This window comes from Vanacampus margaritifer, chromosome 2 (assembly GCF_051991255.1).
Source record: "Vanacampus margaritifer isolate UIUO_Vmar chromosome 2, RoL_Vmar_1.0, whole genome shotgun sequence".
Lineage (NCBI taxonomy): Eukaryota > Metazoa > Chordata > Actinopteri > Syngnathiformes > Syngnathidae > Vanacampus > Vanacampus margaritifer.
In genome coordinates, this window is record NC_135433.1 from 40,568,604 (window position 1) to 40,589,584 (window position 20,981).

Genomic DNA, 20,981 nt, shown 5'->3' on the forward strand with positions numbered 1-20,981 from the left:
TTGTTAGCGGTTTGCGCATTGCAGCCATACGCTTGGTGATCGCGCTGATTGAATTGAACGCAAGTCAGGTGGAAAATGTCGTTTTTCAACGGAGGGTCAGCGCGGTAGTCATACTTCACGGGAGCTTATTATTACGCCCAACAACACTCCAGGATTCTAACTGTAGCGCATCAGGAACAAAACCGCACCCACGTTTCCATTTGGGTCAAATGAATCAAAAGTCAAATTAAAACTCTCAAAACTCTCAGGTTGATTATTTAGGTTTGGTGTTAAAGGTGAGCAGCAAGGCTACGTATTCACAAATACACTTCTTTTTTTCTTTTTTTTAAATATATATACACATATATTTTGTTCAATGGGCTAAATAAAAGGACTAAAAAAAACAAGATAAAATTGGAAAAAGTCAATATAAGTATTTTATTTTATTTAGTTGATCAGTGATTAAATGAACATTAAAAAAACACTAAAAAGGGGGGACATTTTTTTAATAGATCAGCATAAAATGATATTGGAATTTAAAAGTTCACTGTACAGTAATTGATGTTTTCTTTTGTACATCCTAGCTTTCGAAACTTTTCCAAGTTTACTTTGACCATAAACACACACATAAAAAAAAAACGTTATTTATTTTTTTGCGTTTTCAGGTGTTCTCCGAGTCGCTGCGAGCATGGCGGGCGCTGCACTCAATCCTGGTCGCACTTCCACTGCAACTGCAGCGACAGCGGCTATGGCGGCGCCACCTGCCACAGCTGTGAGTCACTGCGGCCCCAGTCTCCTAAATAAAAATATCGGAAAATAAATAAATAAAAGAGAGGCCCTGCAAGCTCAGCCGGAGTCAGCACACTGCAACATTTCATTTGGATCAGATGCTGTATTTCTTTATAAGTCGCTTTGCACAGCCCAAAAAATAGATTGACCACCCGCTCTTAAATGTTTTCAATGGTTTTGGAGGGGAGGGGGAGACCCAAAAAGTTAAGTGACCCCAGAAAGGGAAACATTTACAAAAATACTTGTTAGCTACACTAAAAATTGTATAATGTTTTTCAAGTTTGCGAAAAAACAACAACTGTATATTCCAGAAAACATCCCCTGCCCCATCACCACATTTATTTATTTTTTATTAAAATACCTTAGCTAAGTTATGGACTCTAAAATGTCTTTTATGTAGGGGTGTCAGGTGATTGAAATTTGTAACCGTAATTAATTGCATGACTTCAATAGTTAACAACATGATTAATCGCAAATTTTATATCTGTTCTAAATGTACAATAAAATGTACAATAATTATTTTTCGAAGTTTTTATACTCTTGTTAACACAAAAGTGGGGAAAAAATGTTTAACTAAAAGAAATATGGCTGCATCTTTTAGTCATTGATACAATAAATTCATAATAATTCATAAAATTAAGTTAAAATTAAAAAGATGTACTGTACTGTAAAAAAAAACGAGTGTGATATTGATTTGTATTGAGATTATTTTTCTGCCACTAGATAGCATAATTGCATTTGTAAGACATTGGTGACAGCTCTGTGCATTTTTCATTTCGTATTAAGAGCTATCTAATTTTTAACATAAAGTAACTTGTGAAATTCTGCATATTTTTAAAATTGTAAAATACAACTTGACCCCGGTCTCAACAAATATATGCATTATTATTCAATGTATTACTGCACAATTTTGACGTGGACGTGCCTGTTGCGTTGCGACTGGGATTTTCCAAGTAAGTTGTGGTCATTAATCACGCGTTAAAAAAAATTTGTGTACTAATTTTGACACCCTTACTTTCATGTACAGTATCAGAGAGAGAAAAAATCTAAGACTATTTAAATTTAGCGGGGTATTTTTCTCGACAACTCTGGAAGCATTACTTCCTCAAGGGTATTTCGCTAAATACTGTAAATTTTCCTATGTAACGTCACTATAAATTACTACGAAAATTAGCTAATGTAATTCCTGACGTTGTTGAACTCTGCATCCTTCTATAAACTTTTCAACTTGTTCCTCTCCTAGCGGTGTACGAACAATCCTGCGAGGCGTACAAACACAATGGCAACACGTCAGGATATTTCTACATTGACGTGGACGGCAGTGGCCCCATCAAACCGCAATTGGTTTACTGCAACATGACAGGTGACACACACTGTTTCATTAACATCTGTGTGGTTGTTTTTCTTTATCCTCCATTTTGTCCACCAGAGGACAACACTTGGATGGAGATCGGACACAACAACACTGAGTTGACCCCAGTGAGGCCATCTAGTGATGAACATCAGCACATTGTGCGACTGCACTACTCTGCCAACGAGGAGCAGCTGGTGGCAGTAATCGGCCAATCAGACCACTGCCAACAGGAAATGGCCTACCACTGCAGGAAGTCCCGCCTCCTCAACACTCCAGGTGAGGCCATATTTTGTTCATTGATGAAAAATTTGTGTGAAAAGATGAGTCAGAAAAGTAGTCTGGCAGGAGTGGGAAAAGAACACTCCAGAATCGATCTGCCTGCACCTCAACCAAAATCACCTTACCACCACCTGCGCCACAACTTAGACTTGCTCTGAGCTTGTATAAAGTCTGGTCTACATGTAGCCACCACAGTGTCAGGTGCACCAGCGGAAAATGTCCTCAATCAACCCGAACAACCAGCATGGCACAACATGAACTGCCAAATTCCCAAACAAAACTAGACTTGCCCTAGCGTGTAAATCAAGATGTGCCAATTTTTAGGTCAAGTGCGCTTTCTACGAAAACCAAGCCCTAAGAGTCGAAAAAGCAAACTTAAGAAGGAAAAGAGTCAGAAAACTGGTGTCTGGAAAGTAAATTCAGATTGGATGAGTCAGGAAAGAAGAGTCCAGAAAAGAAGAGCCAAGTAGTCAAAATTGTCAGAAAGGTAAAGTCAGCAGAGAAAGTCTGAAAGTTCAACTAAGGGGGAAAAAAACAAGTCCAAAAAGAAGTGTTCAAACAAAAAAGGATCTGGAAACAGTTTACCGAAGAGTGCAGACAGTAGTTTAAAAAGAAGAGCCTTGATTGAAGTGTCTGAATCCAAGAGTCAAAAAGAGGAGTCCGAAAAAGGCGAGTCAGAAGAAAGGGGCTCAAAATTAAGAAAGGAAAGCAAGACAACAGCACCCCCAAAAGAAGTTTAAAAATAATCAAAAAGTTTGAGGAGTCAACAAAGAAATCTGGAAAGAACTAGAGAGTCTGGAGAACAAAATAGGGATAAAACTAGAATCAATTAAGAGCTCAGAAATCAAGAGTCTGGAAAGAAGAGTCCGAACCGAGTGTTAAATGAAGATTCAGAGAAGTAGCCGTTGTTTGACATGTGAATGTTTGCGGTGCATTCCAGATGGCTCCCCTTTGAGCTGGTGGCTAGGCGGCGCCGCCCCAGGTGGCCGTCAGAATTATTGGGCCGGAGCTCAGCCGGGCAGCCAGCAATGCGCATGTGGCCTGCAGGGAGACTGCTTGGACCCCAAACGTTACTGCAACTGTGACGCTGACAGCGCAGAATGGTAAATACACACAAAAAGTCAACACTAAAAACATATGTACCCTAAAAGGGTCAAAGACACATATATAAGAGAAAGTTGTTGTTTTTTATGCAGTCTTCAACAAAACAAACACACAGAATGTGTTTTCGTAAACAAACACTTTTTGCATCTAAACGATTTGGAATTGAATAAAAATCAGATACGTCAAAGCAGAGACTGTTAGATATGGTCTAAATATGCTACATTAATGCTACTTATTTGCAGGGTTGGGAGGGTTACTTTTAAAATGTAATCCATTACAGTTACAAGTTACCTGCTAAAAAATGTAGTTAGTAACGTAATCCAAGTACCATAATATTAAAGTAATGTAACTGGATTACTTTTGGATTACTCCAATATTGAGTATGCTCATGAAGACAAAATAAAAATAAATATCACCACAATATATATTCTATACAACGTGCCCCAGGGTGATAGGGACCCGCGCAGCCTACAAATAGCAAAAATCCTTGTGTAAGTAAAAAGCATGTGGGCTATTGATTGATTGACTGATTGATTGCCATATGCTGTTTTCGAACTGTCACTGAAAGCAACCACACCTCACAGTTTGATTGATAGATAGATAGATAGATAGATAGATAGATAGATAGATAGATAGATAGATAGATAGATAGATAGATAGATAGATAGATAGATAGATAGATAGATAGATAGTCATCCAATGAGGATGAAGATGTGTGACATCAACTGCAAAATGAACTTTTATCCCAGTCACAAGTTTAGCCGTGTATGTGTTGTGTATGATGTTTAAATAGTGAATTGGTGGGAGGAAGATTTGTTTGGAAGGTGTAACTCACATTATGGTTGTAGGCTAGTGGTTTAGCTTGCAAGAAGCTACAGCGCGTAGCATGCCGCTGGACTCTCAGCTCAAACTTTCGCTCCGAGTAAGCTCCAGTGAATACCGGTCGGCATTTCCTCCTTCCGTCTGTGAAGCTTTTTCAAACTGCCCGCATGTGGAGGACACGACTCGTCAGTTCGTTCGTTCCCACCTCCCCGACATGTAGCAACGGTCCCACTCGCGCTTGCTCTCGCTCTGTCCTTCTCTCGCTCTCACACTCTCTTGCTCTCTCGCTCTGTCTCTCTCTCGCCCTCTCTCTCATCGTAGAAATTGTAATCCCTCGAAGTAATCCCCAATTTCAATAAATGTACCTGTAAACAGATTACATGTTTTTTCCTGTAACTGTAGTGAAATACTGTTACTTATAAAATATTTTTTTGCAATCTGATTACGTAACGGCGGTACATGTATTCCGTTACTCCCCAAGCCTGAGGGTGATTGTCCATCCCACATGGGCTTCTAAAACACAAAAACGAACAGTAAGCAAATACTTGAACAAATAATTCAATGCAAATAAATATACAGCTACATGAGACAATTTACCAACTAATTGCCTCCTCAAATCATGATACAAAGGACAATAAAAGAAAAAATGCTGTTCATTTTCAATATCATTTATCTCCTCTGCGATAGAACGGAAGTGTGCAATTTCCAGAGGCACAGGCAAAGTTCCAGACCTCAACAGAGTTGTGCTTACCGTACAGTTCAGGACCAAAATGGCCTTTCAACAAAATATATGTTCAGAGCTCCCTTTTACATTTGACCAACTGTGCTTATACATTTCAAAATAAAATTATTTAACTCATCCTTTAGATAAACTGGCGATCGGCATAAAACAACAACAAAAATCCGTTTGCATGCATGCAAATGTATTTTTCATAAGAAAAGCGTATACTTGTAATATGATTAATTAGAGTTGTATTGAAATCAAATTCAAATTCGGGCCATGAGTGATAAATCGATGAGCTGACAATAAGCAATATGTTTGGCGGAAATTAATCTGCTCTCACTTACTGCACCTTAGTGGCTGACTTGTTCCTTCTGCATTGAAGCATTACAGCTATCCATTTTTAATAAAACAGGCTTACTCTATCGCATCAATTTTGACTGTGTTTTGTTGAAAAAAAGAAAGAAAGAAAAAAAGACTTTCAATCTTGAGGCAGCAAAATGACGCATGGCTCCCGCAGAGTGAAGAAAGAGGCGGAGTTTTTCAACACTTCTCAGACGGTTCAAGTATCCAAGATCCAAGATAGTTAATAGATTTTCAACACTTTAAATGTAATAATGTGTGTAAATAACAGATGACATGGGGACAGACCAATGCTGTCGATTTGTGAAAAACAACAAATTGACCATATTTGGACAGGTTTCGATTGCTACATGAGAGGTGTATAACCAATGAATATAATGTTAGGCTTGTATAGAACATCAATTATTAGACATTATGAGGACAATATTGGGACAATAAGGTGTAAATGTGATATATTAGAGATGTATACAACACAACCATGAATGTAAACGTTGAATATTTTAACTGATCTAATATGTACACGTACTTTTTTTTTTCCTAAATACCAACCATATGTCAAGAACCTTCAAGAACCTAACAATGGCTTTCCACAGACATTGAACGTTGTTTTTGTGAATGTTTGGCAAACCTAAGATTTCAATGTTTACCTCAACAATGTAGAACATTTTACAGTCTTCAGCTAACCAAACATAAAAGTTTTATGAGGCTGCACATACTGCGTTTGCTCTTTGCAACCTCCTATGTTTTATTCACACTGTTAGTACTTGTGCTTTACATTTTCCTGTCATTTCTCAGCTCAAACGTCGATTTCTACTGGCTCCATAGTTCAGTATTTTATACAAGGTGCTACTTTTTGGTCCTGGATTGAATTAGCACAGACAAGCATGACATGATAAGTATGAATAGTAAAGCTGCAAATGTCATAATCATACTGTATACCGTACATATTTTCCTTCCTGCAGGGCTGAGGACTCGGGCTTGCTGGTCCACAAGGAGAGCCTCCCCGTGCGGTCCCTGGTACTGGGCGATGTGTGGCGGCCTGGCGCGGAGGCTGCTTACAGGGTGGGGCCGCTGCGTTGCCATGGCGACAGTAAGTGCAGTCGCCTATGCAAATAAATAAGTCATGCGTACAGTGGAAAAATGCGCAGAAACATTCATACATGAGTTAAATATAGTCACATGGGGATGACTGCGCTTAAGTGGTGAAGCAGTTGGACTGTGACAAAAAGGCCACAGGTTTGAGTCCCACATACAGTATGCATATGAATATTTTAAGCTGGATTTACAGTGTAACACCAAGAATCCATCTCTGATTTCATCCCCAATTCAGATTTTAAAGCTGCTCTATGTAGGATTTTGTCCAAAAATATATTTACATTAGCCTTTTTTTATTTGACCATATATGGCTCAAACGACTTCTAATTAGCATATTAGCACCTCAGCTGTTCACAATGGGTACTCGCGCGCTGGCCCAGTGGTGCCCAAACTACGGCCCGGGGGCATTTTCGGCGGCCCACGGCATATACTAAAAATCTTTTTTGACATGGCCACAATGCTATTTTTTTTTGCTAAAAGAGGTTGGATTCAACTTTTGTAGCTATGAAAAAAACACATGCATTTATAGCTAACTGAATTTCTGTTTGTAACATGGTGGAGATCAAGATAATTCAGTTTCAGAAACAAAAATGGTTTCATCCACTTGCTGCTTAGTGTCAAGGTCCGATTTGTGAAAACGTCACGTTAATGGTACTTAAAGGATCTTTGTGCAGTTTGCCGCTTTTTTTTTACTCGCGACTGCCACCTCTGGCCCAAAGCGTAACTGCAGCATCTGTGTCAGGCTCGTTCATTGTGCGCGTGCGAGTACGTGCGCGATCTTAAAGCCGCAGTTGACAAACGAAGAAATGACTTCCAATGAGGTGAGAAAAAGTCCACCCCTCCCCTCCCCTAGGAAACTGTGGGATGCGAGGGTCCGCACACTCTACTATAAAGGGAAGATAAAAGCTGATAGGTGCAGTCACAGTAAAACAGTCAGGGCTCTTCGTACTCATCTGGGCATTGGTGGAGCATGCATGATGGAGAAAAAGCTTTAATATTACTGCACAATGCACCTTTAAGTGTGATCAGTTTACTACAGATTGTTCTTGTTGTTCAGAATGTTGTGGAAAGGCGGATCTATTATAGTGGCACACAGGAATCACCCCAAAACATTAAAAATAAAATTAAAATTAAAAAAATCCTGAACTATTTGCCTTTTGACCATTAGCAGTTTTTAAAAAATAATTAACTACATGATATCAACCATGTATAATTACTTAATTGATTTCACTGTGTTTGATAAATAAGTTAAAGTAAAAAGAAAAAACTTTTCAGACTGGATTTGGGTTCCCCGCCCTCTTTCTGCAGATGTCACGTCAAGCGTGTTCTCATGTTAGCTGATATTCTCGCAGAGTCGCGATCAGGAGCCAGTATTTCGCTGTAATGGATTCTACCTTTGCTCGGAAAAGATCAAGTGCCACAAAAAGATTGACGTCGGGCAAGAACTTAAGTCAAGATTGGTTTCGCATTTGAGCGGTGGAGAAAGATGAGATCTAACTTGGGCTTGAACAGTGATGCACAAATGTCTTTCTTTCTACTCCAAAGGTGAGAAGTGATGATACTGGCAACACAAACTATGTGTTGTGTCGTTTTCAAATATAAGTTGCCTAAGCGTGCCCACTTTTCGGTCGTAACCGAGGATGAAAGTGAAGTGGAAGGGCAACATTTAGCATGACAGAAAAGCCAAAAATGGATGAAATTGAAATGTATGATGTTATGAAGAAAAGCCTTATTTTCCTCTGTGACAATAGACTATTTTAGCTACGGCAAGCCACTACAATGAATTGTATCATGTCAAATATATTGTAGACCTACAGTTTCTCAAACAAAAATTGTATAAAACTTTTCTTACTTTTGTAAACCTAGCAAATTTGTTATGACGATTGCAGCCACTGTCCTCAGAAGTGCAACAGCTTGCATGTAAAGAAGGGAGTGTGCAGTTTCATTTTTCCACCACATGTGGCATTAGCAATTCGAAATTCAATTTCCTACATGGAGCAGCTTTAAGTGCACATTTAGATCATAGTTGATGTCTAAACACCTCTCATATTTCAGGTTTATGATCTGTTTATGTCATTTAATGCTTGGAGTCTAGAAGAAGAGTCAGAAAAGATGAGTTGGGAAAAGAGTCTCAATAAGGAGAATCTGAAAAGAAAATGTGGAAAAGCTGAGCCAGGAGTTTGAAAAGTAGAGTCTGGAAAGAACAGTCCGGTTCAAAAGCGACCAAAATTAGTCTGTCTGGATGAGAAGAGTCAGAAAGTAGGAAAAGAGTAGGAAAAGATTAATTATGAAGGGAGTCTGAAAAGAAGAGTCCCGATTCAAGATTCGAAATGAAAGAGTTGGGGAAGAAGAGTCTCACGAAAACAGATTTAAACAATAAGAGTCCAAATTTAAGTGTGATTCGAAAAGTCAGAAAAGACGAGTTCGACAAAAAAAATTGTCAAATAAAAAGTTTGTTTAAAAAAAATCTATGTATGAATGAGTATGAATCAAAGATTCTCTAAAAAAAAAATAAAAGAAGCTCGCTGAAAACAAGTGCAAACAAGAGAATTAAAGAGTCAGAATTGAAGAGTCCAAATTGAATTGATAAAAATGAATCTGAAAAGACCCCTCCGTGAGTCATCACCTTATCGTGGTGGAGGGGTTTGCATGTCCCAATGAGCCTGGGAGCTATGTTGTCCGGGGCTTCATGCCCCTGGTAGGGCCACCCATGGCAAACAGGTCCTAGGTGAGGGACCAGACAAAGCATGGCTCAAATGACCCCAATGATGAACAAAAACTTTGGATCTTCGTTTCCCTTGCCCGGACGCGGGTCACCGGGGCCCCCCTCTGGGGCTAGGCCTGGAGGAGGGGCTCGAAGGCGAGCGTCTGGTGGGGGGGCCTATACCCATGGGGCCCGGCCAAGCACAGCCTGAAAAGGCAACGTAGGTCCCCCTTCCCATGGGCTCACCACCGGTGGAAGGGGCCAAAGGGGTCGGGTGCGTAGTGAGTTGGGTGGCAGCCAAAGGCGGGGACCTTGGCGGCTACTGAAGCTAGCTCTGGGGACATGGAATGTCACCTCTCTGACAGGGAAGGAGCTCAAGCTGGTGTGCGAGGCTGAGAAATTCCGACTAGATATAGTCGGATTCGCCTCCACACACGGCTTGGGTTCTGGTACCAATCCTCTCGAGAGGGGCTGGACCCTCTTCCACTCTGGAGTTGCCCACGGTGAGAGGCGCAGAGCAGGTGTGGGCATACTCATTGCCCCCCGGCTAGCCGCCTGTACGTTGGGGTTTACCCCGGTGAATGAGTGGGTAGCCTCCCTCCGCCTTCGGGTGGGGGGACGGGTCCTGACTGTTGTTTGTGCTTATGCACCGAACAGCAGCTCAGAGTACCCACCCTTTCTGGAGTCCTTGGAGGGAGTTGTGTCGGCCAAAATGTGTTTCTTCCGCAGGGTATCCGGGCTCTCCCTTAGAAATAGAGTGAGAAGCTCGGTCATCCGGGAGGGACTCAGCGTCGAGCCGCTACTCTTCCGCTTTGAGAGGAACCAGTTGAGGTGACTCGGGCATCTGGTTCAGATGCCTCCTGGACGCTTCCCTGGGGAGGTAATCCGGGCATGTCCTACCGGCGGGAGGCCCCGGGGACGACCCAGGACACGCTGGAGAGACTACGTCTCTCGGCTGGCCTGGGAACGCCTTGGGATCCCGTCGGAGGAGCTGGCTGAAGTGGCTGGGGAGAGGGAAGTCTGGGCTTCGCTGCTAAAGCTGCTGCCCCCGCGACCCGACCCTGGATAAGCGGAATTGAAGACGGACGGACGGAATCTGAAAAGAAGGGTCAGAGTCAAAGCGTCTGAAAAGATTAATCTTCAGCAAAAAGTCAGAGAAGAGTTACACAACAAATTAGCCTGTAAAATTGTTGCTTGGAAAAATCCAAATTGAAGTGTCAGACAAAAAAAAGAGTCATGACGAGTCCTGAAAGCAAAAATGGGAATCAGTGTGTCTTAGAAGATAAGTGAGGAAAGAAATGTCTGAATCAAATAGTTAGATGGAAAAAAATTATAAAGAAGCCTCAAAGTCTAAAAGTCAGAGAAGAATGGTCTTGGGGGTGAAAGTCTGGCAAAGAAGATTCAAAATTGGAGAATTGCCATAGACAAGTCAGACAAACAAGATCGTTTATGCAAATGTCTGAATGAAAATCCAAAATGAAGAGACCGAGTCAAAGTCTGAATTGACGAATCACGCAAAAAGAGTAATAAAAAAAAAGTACTCTCAATCGAAGCGTCAGAAAATAAGTCCATGCATATTTTTTTTCTTTTTACGCTGCCAATGACGCACATCTCAATTGTGCCACTTCAATCAGTGTATAAATCCATTCTTGAATCATTAAAAATGCATCAATTCATGATTCCAATCATTCTCTCCCCTCAGAGAATTTCTGGAACGCTGCCTTCTTCGCCACAGAGACGTCCTACCTCCACTTCCCAACGTTCCACGGCGAGCTGAGTGCCGACATCTCCTTCCTGTTCAAGACCGGCGCTCCCTCCGGCGTCTTCCTGGAGAACCTGGGCATCAGGGACTTCATTCGCATCGAGCTGAGCTGTGAGTTTGCGCCCCAGAGGCTGCTCAACATGCCGTGATATGTATTAATAGGCAATTCAATTAGCCCACTCTTGTTTTTTAGCTTGTTTCAGGCTGAGATCCTGCAAAAGTGCCTCATTAGGGCCGTGACAGGATTCACCCGTGTCGTTGACATAGCCGATACACAATCCCATGATGGGATCATTGAGTGTCAGGTGTTACGCTTCACAACCCCATCCCGTCTTCTGCGACGGCCTTTCACATTCACTGACCCGCCTGGGTTACGCCTCGATATTATTACCCCCAAATCTGCTTTGGTCCCGTTTAGCTGTACCTTTCACAAAGAATAACGAGACAGGAAAAAGACTTCCCACCTACATATAAAATTGCCACTTCTTTTCATCAAGCAGCAGATTGTTCAAAAAAGATTCTTCAAGCCCTTTTATGCCACTTCCACTCAAAATTTTACAGTCAAGCTAAACATAACACAAAGTGAAATGCAGTAGTTGTTGGGTCACTATTATTAGCTGTGAAACTCTTATTCATTTGTGTCCACATCACTGCATGAATTTATCAACATCAACACAACAAAAATCTTTACATCCTATTTAATTAAATATATGTTTTTTAAAAAGTACAGTATTATAGAGTGCTGTTTCCCTCATTTAAAAAAAAAATTGTGTGTGTGTGTGGAAGGGGCTGGAATGGATTACAGCGGACACCTGCATATTTGTGGTTCAATACCCTCATATTCACATATTCTACGATTTTTTTAAAAAAAAAAGGAAAAAAAAACAAATATTTTTTGGGTGCAAATGCTTATTGGCAGTGCATCTCCTGCTTATTTAAGAAATGTGTGGAGTATATAATAGGGCTGGGTTTAAAAAATTAAAATAATCGATATGAATCGAGTTTCCGTTTTCAGCGTTAATATCTCTTTTTCATATAAACTCATAAGAAAATATAATATTAAAGGCCAATTTTTTTGGTAGCTTTTTGTTTTCTTGGAATTTGCTGTTCAGATGAATTCAAAAACTTATTGCACTTTAAGACAATTCAGAATATTTTTAATTTATATTTACAATTATTGAATTAGAATTATGAAAATATTTTCATCTCATCTTTGCTGATGTCAATGTTTGTGTTACACATAAGTGATTATCACACGTTTTATTTTCATTAAACCAGTTAGTGCATCTTTAAAATTTAATTTGGAATGTAATGTTTGTGGAGTTTTTATCATGTCCTTGATATTTAAAAATAATTGATGTTCCATGATTAATCAATAACAAATTGAATTGGGATGTTTTACAAAATATTTTTTTTTGTAAATGTGAAACATGTTTTAGAGTCTTTGATGAACCTGATGTACTTGTTTTTGTAAACTTCGATAAAAAAATTTTTAAAAAAGATTTTAACTAAGCTAACTGTTTTCCATAAACATTTAAGGCAATTCATTTGCAACGCTTACGAAAACACGTTCTTGTCACTAAAGTCTCATCAGATTACAGGACGTTAACATACTGTACGCATCGTAAACTAATCTCTGCTAAAAACTGAGTTTTTTAAATAACGACAATTTCATCTTTATCCACCTTAGTTACATGGTTTTGTCAACTTTACCAGTACCTAGAGTCTACTACAAACACAAAGCGTCAGCGCCAAGGAAAGCTAATCTCTATCTGGTGTTTGTGTCTCCTATTACTACGGAGTCCCTCAGGGTTCACTCTTCGGGCTACTTCATTTGTGTGCCTGACACTCGACTCCGTTTCTGCAAGCGTCGAGGCTGGTATCTGTGCACCGGTCCGAGCCTCCGGGGCTCGAGAAGAAGAAGACGAAGCTATTCCGTATTGTGTGACCACTTTCATTTGGGCTGTTGATATAATTGCCTCAGGCCCGTTATGGATCGCCGCGTGCCGGAGTGCCGCCGGAGCGTGTCGGCCTCCTGAAAGATTTAGCAGAGTGCTGGCCAAGCAGAACGCCGGCGGCGGGCGGGAGGAGGAGACGAAACAATATTCCGACTCCCTCCGTATCTCGGGAGCCTGGCGACAAAGTTACCCCGCGATGGGAGCGCAGCGGCAGTATTCCGAGCTGGAACCTCGTGATTTCCCCAGGGCGTCCCTGCATTAGCTGCTGTTTTTGTCCCCTTCCATTCCCACGTAGACCGTGGCGGCGCCACAAATGAAAGTGTGCGGACTCGTCAAAGTTTCACGTCGTAAACAACCGTCTCATTCTCATGCAAACTAAATCACATCGAAATGAAGTCGCTTTCACGAGGCTCGTCACTTTCTTTTTCCCGTATTGTCGTACTGTACATAGAGCGCAGCAAATCGGTCAGTGTTAAATTTACACTGTGAGCGTAAATTTCCCCGAGTGTTGGGGTGGATGTTGGGTGTAACCCGAATAGCACTAACATGAGTGTTAAATTGACCACACCCACATTTCTAGTGAAGAAGAAACTTTCCAATTTTCCAGCCCGCTCTCGACATTTCAATAGCGATAATCCAGTTGTTGTCGGGACGGTGTGTCTCAGTGGTAGTAGAGTTGGTCGTCTCCCAATCCTGACAGCATGGGTTTGATCCCAGGCCAGTGTAACTATGTCAAAATATCCTTGAGCAACATACTGAACCCCAAAGTTGCTCCTGATGCCGTGTCGTGTCATCAGTAGTCAAAAGCGCTTTGAGGGCCTTGTAAGGAGGAAAAACAGCCGATTCTAGGATCAGAGGTTTAGGGGTGCTATAAAGACGTTGTGATAGGTAACTTGTCGTGGTTTGGGGGTACTTCCCTTGTTTTTTGACTATACTTGTCTTTACTGTGTACATTAACATACACATTAAAAAAAAGAAATGCGCTTGAATCTACAAAATAATAATAATAATGCATGTACAAGTCTGTGTATGGGTCAAGTGCAGACACATCATATAAAACTGTGGTCCGGTCCTCGAGGGCCTGAGGCCCCGTTCGTGCACACGAAAGCCAGTTTCAATGTATCCTCACGAGTTTCTTACCATTTAAACCGTTCGTCCACACGATGGCGCAGTTTCGGAGCTTGAAACCGATCACTTTTGAAACCGGGCTCCAGAGTGGAGAGATTTCAAAACGCGCCCCGTACGCGTCCGTCTGGACACCATATGCAGGATACTCCTCCAGTGATGACGTAATAGTCGCAGCTCGATGACGACGCATTGTCGTAGTTTGATGACGTAGGCGCCAATTCTTGCGTGACTGCACGCGAACCGTTAGTCTGTCAACAACAATGGCGGATAGCCGTGTCGTAGTCGTTTTGCGCAGCCTCCTTAGCTTGCTTATGCTTTTGCAGCAAAATATTTAGCTTCTTTATTCCCACATTCAACAAGCGATGTCGTACTTGAATCAACCGCAATTGTCACTTCTCCTGTGTTCGACTTTTTCATGTTGTTTTGATACATGCAAAGCTTGTTCTGTAGATTGCAATAAAGTTAGGGGAAAAAAGTGTTTGTCTTCTTCGCATTCCGTTAACTCCCTGTGGCTGCGCTACAGCGCCACTCCAGACTTGGCATATACATTGCAGCCGTTAAACGTCCTCAGCGTCTTCTTTTGGACACACGCAAGTCTTGAAACGCTTCTGTGGGTACGAGATTTGTTTGAGGAACGAAGCCAGCTTTGCTTCCGTCTTGACATAGCCTGAGTCATGTTTTAGAGGTTTCCCTTGTTCAACACGTCTGATTCATATTTAAGCTTATCAGCAAGCTCTGCAGGAGCCTGATAATTATCCTGATCATTGAATCAGGTGCGTTGGAGTACTGTAGAGCAGAGGTCCCCAACCCTGGTCCTCAGGGACCGGTATCCAGCCTGTTTTCCATGCCTCCCACAGCCAACACAGGTGGAGATCGTTATCAGCCTTCTCCAGAGATTGCTGATTAGCTGATGATATGAATCACCCGTGTTGGCTGTGGGAGGCATGGAAAACAGGCTGGATACCGGTCCCTGAGGACCAGGGTTGGGGACCTCTGCTGTAGAGAAACCTCGAAAACATGCAGGACTCAGACCCTTGAGGACCGGATCCTGACACATGTGATATAGAACATATTAACAAAACAAATTGACTTAAGCACTCTTTTTGTCTGCCTTTTTACATCTTGTCTTTAATGCAAATACTTCAAAATGGAGCTTTTGTTTGCTGAAAAACAATCTCATGTCTATGACTTACTCCATGACGCTACTTTTTTCTTTCCAGACACACGTACGCACGCACACACCACACATTAGTATGCTAGCCAAAAGCAGCTCAATAGAGACATTAATATTAACACTTGTTTTCCTCATTAGCAAGTAGCAACATGATTGAGAAGTAATGAAATGAAAATAATGTTTTGGTGTTGAGTGGTAGAAGGTAAGAAACTTTTCACATATCCTGGTGAAAGTAAGGAACACTTTCACTCAACTAGAAAATGGCCGAGGCACGTGGTACACGGCCACCCCACCCCCCGCGGGTGTGTTTTTGGACACAGTTGTCATGTTGCCTGAATTTCAGCCTATGTTAGTGCTTTGTTAGTCCATGAAAAGGCATAATTTACTTGTTTGGGTTATTTATTTGTATGTTGAATGTTCAGTGTTTGGAACAAATAAATGTATGTAAAATCAACATTGATTTTTTTTATTTTTTTTAATACTTGTGATACTTTTAATACTAGTGAATTTCGCTGTTTGGTTTCCTTTTCTACTTATTGTGTACAGGTCAGTAACTGACATTTGCCTTATTGCCACTAAAGCTCTATTGTAACTGAGCAACTCATTGACGATTGTAACAGCTCCAATGCATTGAATTCATAACATATTATTTTATGCAGCGCACTAGTCGGTGCTCGCAGCCCAAGGGCACGCCTACGCTTGTATGCAAAAGCACAGGTGGGAGGAGTCAAACCATTTGCAATCAAATGGGGAGGTGTACTGTATTTTGTTGTTTAAATATTACTTTTAAAGTCTATGGTTTATATATATTATAGCTATAGGTTTCTAGCTTGTTAAAAAGAAGCACCCCCAAAAATGGGCGAAATACGCGTCTGGCTATATTATGTAAATGAAGCACCTTTTACCAGAGAAAAAGTGTAGTTTGAGTTAAATTTTTAACACTGACACTAGTGTAGAGTACTTTCAATACTACTCAGTGTTTACCAGTGTAGATTTTTAACAATATATAGTGTTGGAATAACACTGGTTAAGTGTAAAAAAAAAAGTAACATTTTGGAAAGTGTCAGATTTACACTCACTGGTGTGGACACATATAAACACTTTTCTAGTGGTAGAGTTAACACTTCTCAGTGTTAATCTAACACTGACGATTTTGCTGTGTATGATGAATGATAGCAGATTTGGAGGTGCAGTACACTGTAAATATGAATGAGGAGAATAGTACTTCATTTCCGCAAAATGATTCGGCAATATAGTGGTGCACTGAGGTACGAGCTTGATTTGTTCCGTGACCACACACGTAAGACAAAGTAACTCAATTCAACTAAGACTAAATGCTATGTCAATTCTGACAAAATGAAACATTTTACAAGTGCATCAAGTTCATCGAAGAGAGTTCAACGTATTCGATTCACACCAACAAACATGAGTTTGTAAACTTTGACGTACGGAACAGTGCAATTTTGTCTTAAATAAAATGAATGTATGTATTTTTGTAAAAAAAATAAAAATAAATCAATTAAGTAGTATTTTACCCCAAAAAAATTGTAAACATGAAGGACATTTTAGACTCAAAGATCCAAATTGTGATTTGTTCACAGAATAAATATAATGATCTCTATGTTGTCCACCTCCAGCTCCCACCCGAGTTCTGTTCTCCTTCGACGTGGGCAACGGTCCTCTGGAAGTTGGCGTGGACTCGAACTCCCCACTGAACGACGAGCGCTGGCATCGGGTTCGCGTGGAACGTAACGTGAAGGAGGCGTCGCTGCGATTGGACGCCATGCCCGCCGCCACCCGCCAGGCACCTGCCGACGGACACGTTCACCTGCAGCTCAACAGCCAGCTCTTCATCGGTGAGACAATCAAATTGATGAACCATTAGGTTGACATTTTTGGGGGGAAATGTTTATTAACTTCTTTCTCACTTAACAAATGTGCATTTGCTTCTCAGTTTTGTGCAACTGCAAAATATTAGTATGCCATTTGTAACAGAAATGAGCGAATAATCGTACCGTACCAAACTGAACTGAACCATGTAAGTGTGTAGTGCGTCCATTTTTTATTTTTTTAGCTTAGCTTCATTAGCTCCTGTGTCTTAGGCACTTAACAAATGAATGTTTACCCTAATATGTGTACCCTTTGTGATGAAAATGTCATGATTTGGGTCAGCTGGTGGTGGTCATACACACCTGCTGCCCATCATGCAATCAGACCTCAATAAAGGCCTGATGGACACAGCAAGGAGTGTCGGGTGATTACCCCGAGACGCCGCTCTCTTGACCCGACTGATTCGGCCTTCCAAGTCACCGCTAGGGGCGGGGTTCTTCTTCGTGGAAAAGAAAGACAAGACCCTACGCCCGTGCATCGATTTCCGTGGTCTGAACGACATAACTATCAAAAACAAATATCCGTTGCCGCTAATGGACTCAGCGTTTGCTCCCTTACATTCAGCCACGGTATTCACCAAACTGGACCTTCGCAGTGCCTACCATCTAGTGAGGATAAGGGAGGGCGATGAGTGGAAGACAGCATTTAAAACACCTATTGGGCATTTTGAGTACTTGGTGATGCCGTTTGGCCTCTCAAACGCTCCCGCCGTGTTCCAGGGATTCATTAATGACGTCCTGCGCGACATGCTCAATCATTTTTGTTTTGTTTACCTGGACGACATTTTGATTTTTTCAAGAAATCAAACCGAACATCGACAACATGTTCGGCTGGTCCTGGAACGACTGCTGGAAAACCGGCTGTATGTAAAAGCCGAAAAATGTGAGTTTCACGCCAGTTCAGTCCAATTCCTCGGCTACATTGTGGAGAAGGGTCGATTGAGAGCCGACCCAGCGAAGATCCAGGCCGTGGTCGAGTGGCCCACTCCCACATCCAGGAAACACCTACAGAGGTTCCTTGGATTCGCAAACTTCTACCGTCGATTCATTCGCAACTACAGCTTAAAAGCGGAACCACTAACAAGACTGACATCCACCAAAATTCCGTTTGTTTGGACCCAACAGGCAGAGGCCGCATTCGTCAATTTAAAAGTATTATTTTCGCGTTCCCCGGTGTTGACACACCCCGATGAGACTCTTCCCTTTATCGTCGAGGTCGACGCTTCAGAGACAGGAGTGGGGGCAGTGTTATCCCAACGGTCACCGGAGGACCAGAGGCTACACCCATGCGCCTTCTTCTCGCGCCGGCTCAACCAGGCTGAGCGCAACTACGACGTGGGCAACCGGGAGCTGCTGGCCGTTATCCTTGCGTTGCAGGAGTGGCGGCACTGGCTGGAGGGCGCGGCGGAACCTTTCCAGATCTTTTCTGACCACAAAAACTTGGCGTACCTCCGGTCCGCCCGAAGGCTGAATCCCCGCCAGGCACGCTGGGCCCTGTTCCTAACCAGATTTAATTACACCATCACCTACCGACCAGGAGCCCGGAACACCAAGCCGGACGCCTTGTCCAGAATACACAGTCCAGCCGCCGAGGGGTCTCCACCCGAAACCATTGTCCCGGAGGACAGAGTATTGGGAGCCCTCCGGTGGGAAGTGGAGCGGAAGGTGGCGGATGCAGCGGACGACACGCAGACCCCGGTCGCGTGCCCTGAAGACAAGTTGTTCGTGCCCACACACCTTCGGCAGGAAGTGCTGCAGTGGGGGCATGCGTCGAAGGTAGCATGTCACCCTGGGGTGGGTCGCACGCTGTCCTTGGTAGCACAGAGATTTTGGTGGCCTGGGCTGCGCAAGGACGTCCAGGACTATGTCACGTCCTGCACGGTGTGTGCCCGTAATAAGTCCTCCCGCCTGAAGCCATCTGGCCAGCTCCGACCCCTGCCCATTCCCCACCGTCCCTGGTCGCATGTGGCCCTGGATTTCATTACTGGATTACCTACTTCCAACGGGCGGTCGGTAATCCTGACGGTGGTGGACCGGTTTTCAAAGATGGCCCACTTTATCGCCCTGCCCAAATTGCCCACCTCGCTACAAACGGCGGATATCCTGATAAAAGACGTTTTCAGGATCCACGGGATTCCAGTGGACCTCGTCTCCGACAGGGGGCCCCAGTTCGTGTCCCGGGTTTGGAAGGCCTTTTGCAAGTCCTTGGGGGCTACGGCTAGCCTGTCGTCGGGCTACCACCCCCAATCCAATGGGCAGACGGAGCGTGCCAACCAGGATTTGGAGGCAGCGCTTCGATGTGTGTGCCATCAGCACCCTTCCTCGTGGGCGTCCCACCTCCCTTGGGTCGAATACGCCCACAACACTCTCGAGTGCTCGGCCACAGGCCTGTCCCCGTTCAACGCGGCCTGTGGCTATCAACCCCCCTTGTTTCCTTCCCAGGAGGGCGGTGTTGCCATTCCCTCAGTCCAGACCCACCTCCGCCGGGCTCGCAGGGTTTGGCAAGACACTAGGAAGGCCCTGTGCCGCACCTCGGACCGCAACAAGCAGCTCGCGGACAGGCACCGGGTTCCGGCACCGCTCTACCGACCGGGTCAGAAGGTGTGGCTCTCAACTAGGGACCTACAGTTGGCGGGGAGTTCAAGGAAGCTGGGGCCGCGGTTCATCGGCCCGTTTGAGGTCAACGCTATGGTCAACCCGGTAGCGGTCCGGCTCAACCTGCCCCCTACTCTCAAGGTACACCCAGTGTTCCACACGTCCCTGCTTAAGCCTGTCTCTGCCAGCCCCTTGTGCCCGCCGACCGCGCCCCCGCCGCCTCCCCGGGTCGTGGGGGGGCAGCCGGTGTACACAGTAAGGGACATTCTGGACTCTCGAAAGCGGGGCAGAGGGTTTCAGTATCTGGTCGATTGGGAGGGGTACGGACCCGAGGACCGCCAGTGGGTTCCCCGCTCCTGGATATTGGACCAGTCCCTCGTTCGGGATTTCCATTTAGCACACCCATCGGCGCCGGGTGGTCCGCCTAGGGGCGTCGTTAAGGGGGGGGTACTGTCATGATTTGGGTCAGCTGGTGGTGGTCATACACACCTGCTGCCCATCATGCAATCAGACCTCAATAAAGGCCTGATGGACACAGCAAGGAGTGTCGGGTGATTACCCCGAGACGCCGCTCTCTTGACCCGACTGTACTCGTCTTACAAGTTTTCTCCTGCTGCCCATGACTTACTTTTTTGCCGCCACTGTGCGTGATTTTGAGTTTGTTTGCTATCCGCCTGTGCGCGTGAGTTTGTGTTTGTTTTCGTCCGCCTGTGTGCGTGATTTTGAGTTTGTTTGCTATCCGCCTGTGTGCGTGAGTTTGTGTTTATTTTTGTCCGCCTGTGTGCGTGATTTTGTGTTTGCGTTTATCGCCACATTAAATCAAAGTTATCTGCATCCCTGCCGTGGCTCGCCTTCCTCACTGCATCTGGGTCCGCCCTTCTCAAGCCGTGACAGAAAATACCCCAAAAGAGTGGAACAGGACTTTCTCGTTAGCTTAGCTTCCTTAACTACAGTACTGGCTAACAAATGTAGGCTCGATCGAACTCTCACTTGTGTGTAATTGAAAAGTAGTTGTGAAATCCTTTACCATGAATGTATGTCCCATCCCAAACCAAACCCCTCAGTGGTAGTAAGTCGTTAATGTTTAATGTGTACGTTTATTATCTTAGCTTTATTAGCTCCTGACCATGTCTTTGTGGGACTGTAAAATATGAATATACCCTTTGCAATGCAAATACCTGAATATGTGTACTGTGCTATACAGAACTGAACTCCTATTTTAGCCCCTGTGTTGGTTAGCTTAGCTTCATTATCTCCCTAACCAC

General features: G+C 43.5%; 1 protein-coding gene across 1 annotated transcript in view; it reads left to right on the top strand.

Moving 5' to 3' along the window:
- The window catches only part of LOC144043497 (contactin-associated protein-like 4), a 92,288-nt gene that overhangs the window by 53,782 nt on the left and 17,525 nt on the right, over nt 1-20,981 (top strand). Inside the window, exons 11-17 of the mRNA XM_077557198.1 lie at nt 645-751; nt 2,012-2,131; nt 2,198-2,398; nt 3,342-3,504; nt 6,374-6,501; nt 10,913-11,083; nt 16,870-17,088. Coding sequence (XP_077413324.1) covers nt 645-751; nt 2,012-2,131; nt 2,198-2,398; nt 3,342-3,504; nt 6,374-6,501; nt 10,913-11,083; nt 16,870-17,088 — 1,109 coding nt within the window. The remainder of the gene's footprint in view (nt 1-644; nt 752-2,011; nt 2,132-2,197; nt 2,399-3,341; nt 3,505-6,373; nt 6,502-10,912; nt 11,084-16,869; nt 17,089-20,981) is intronic.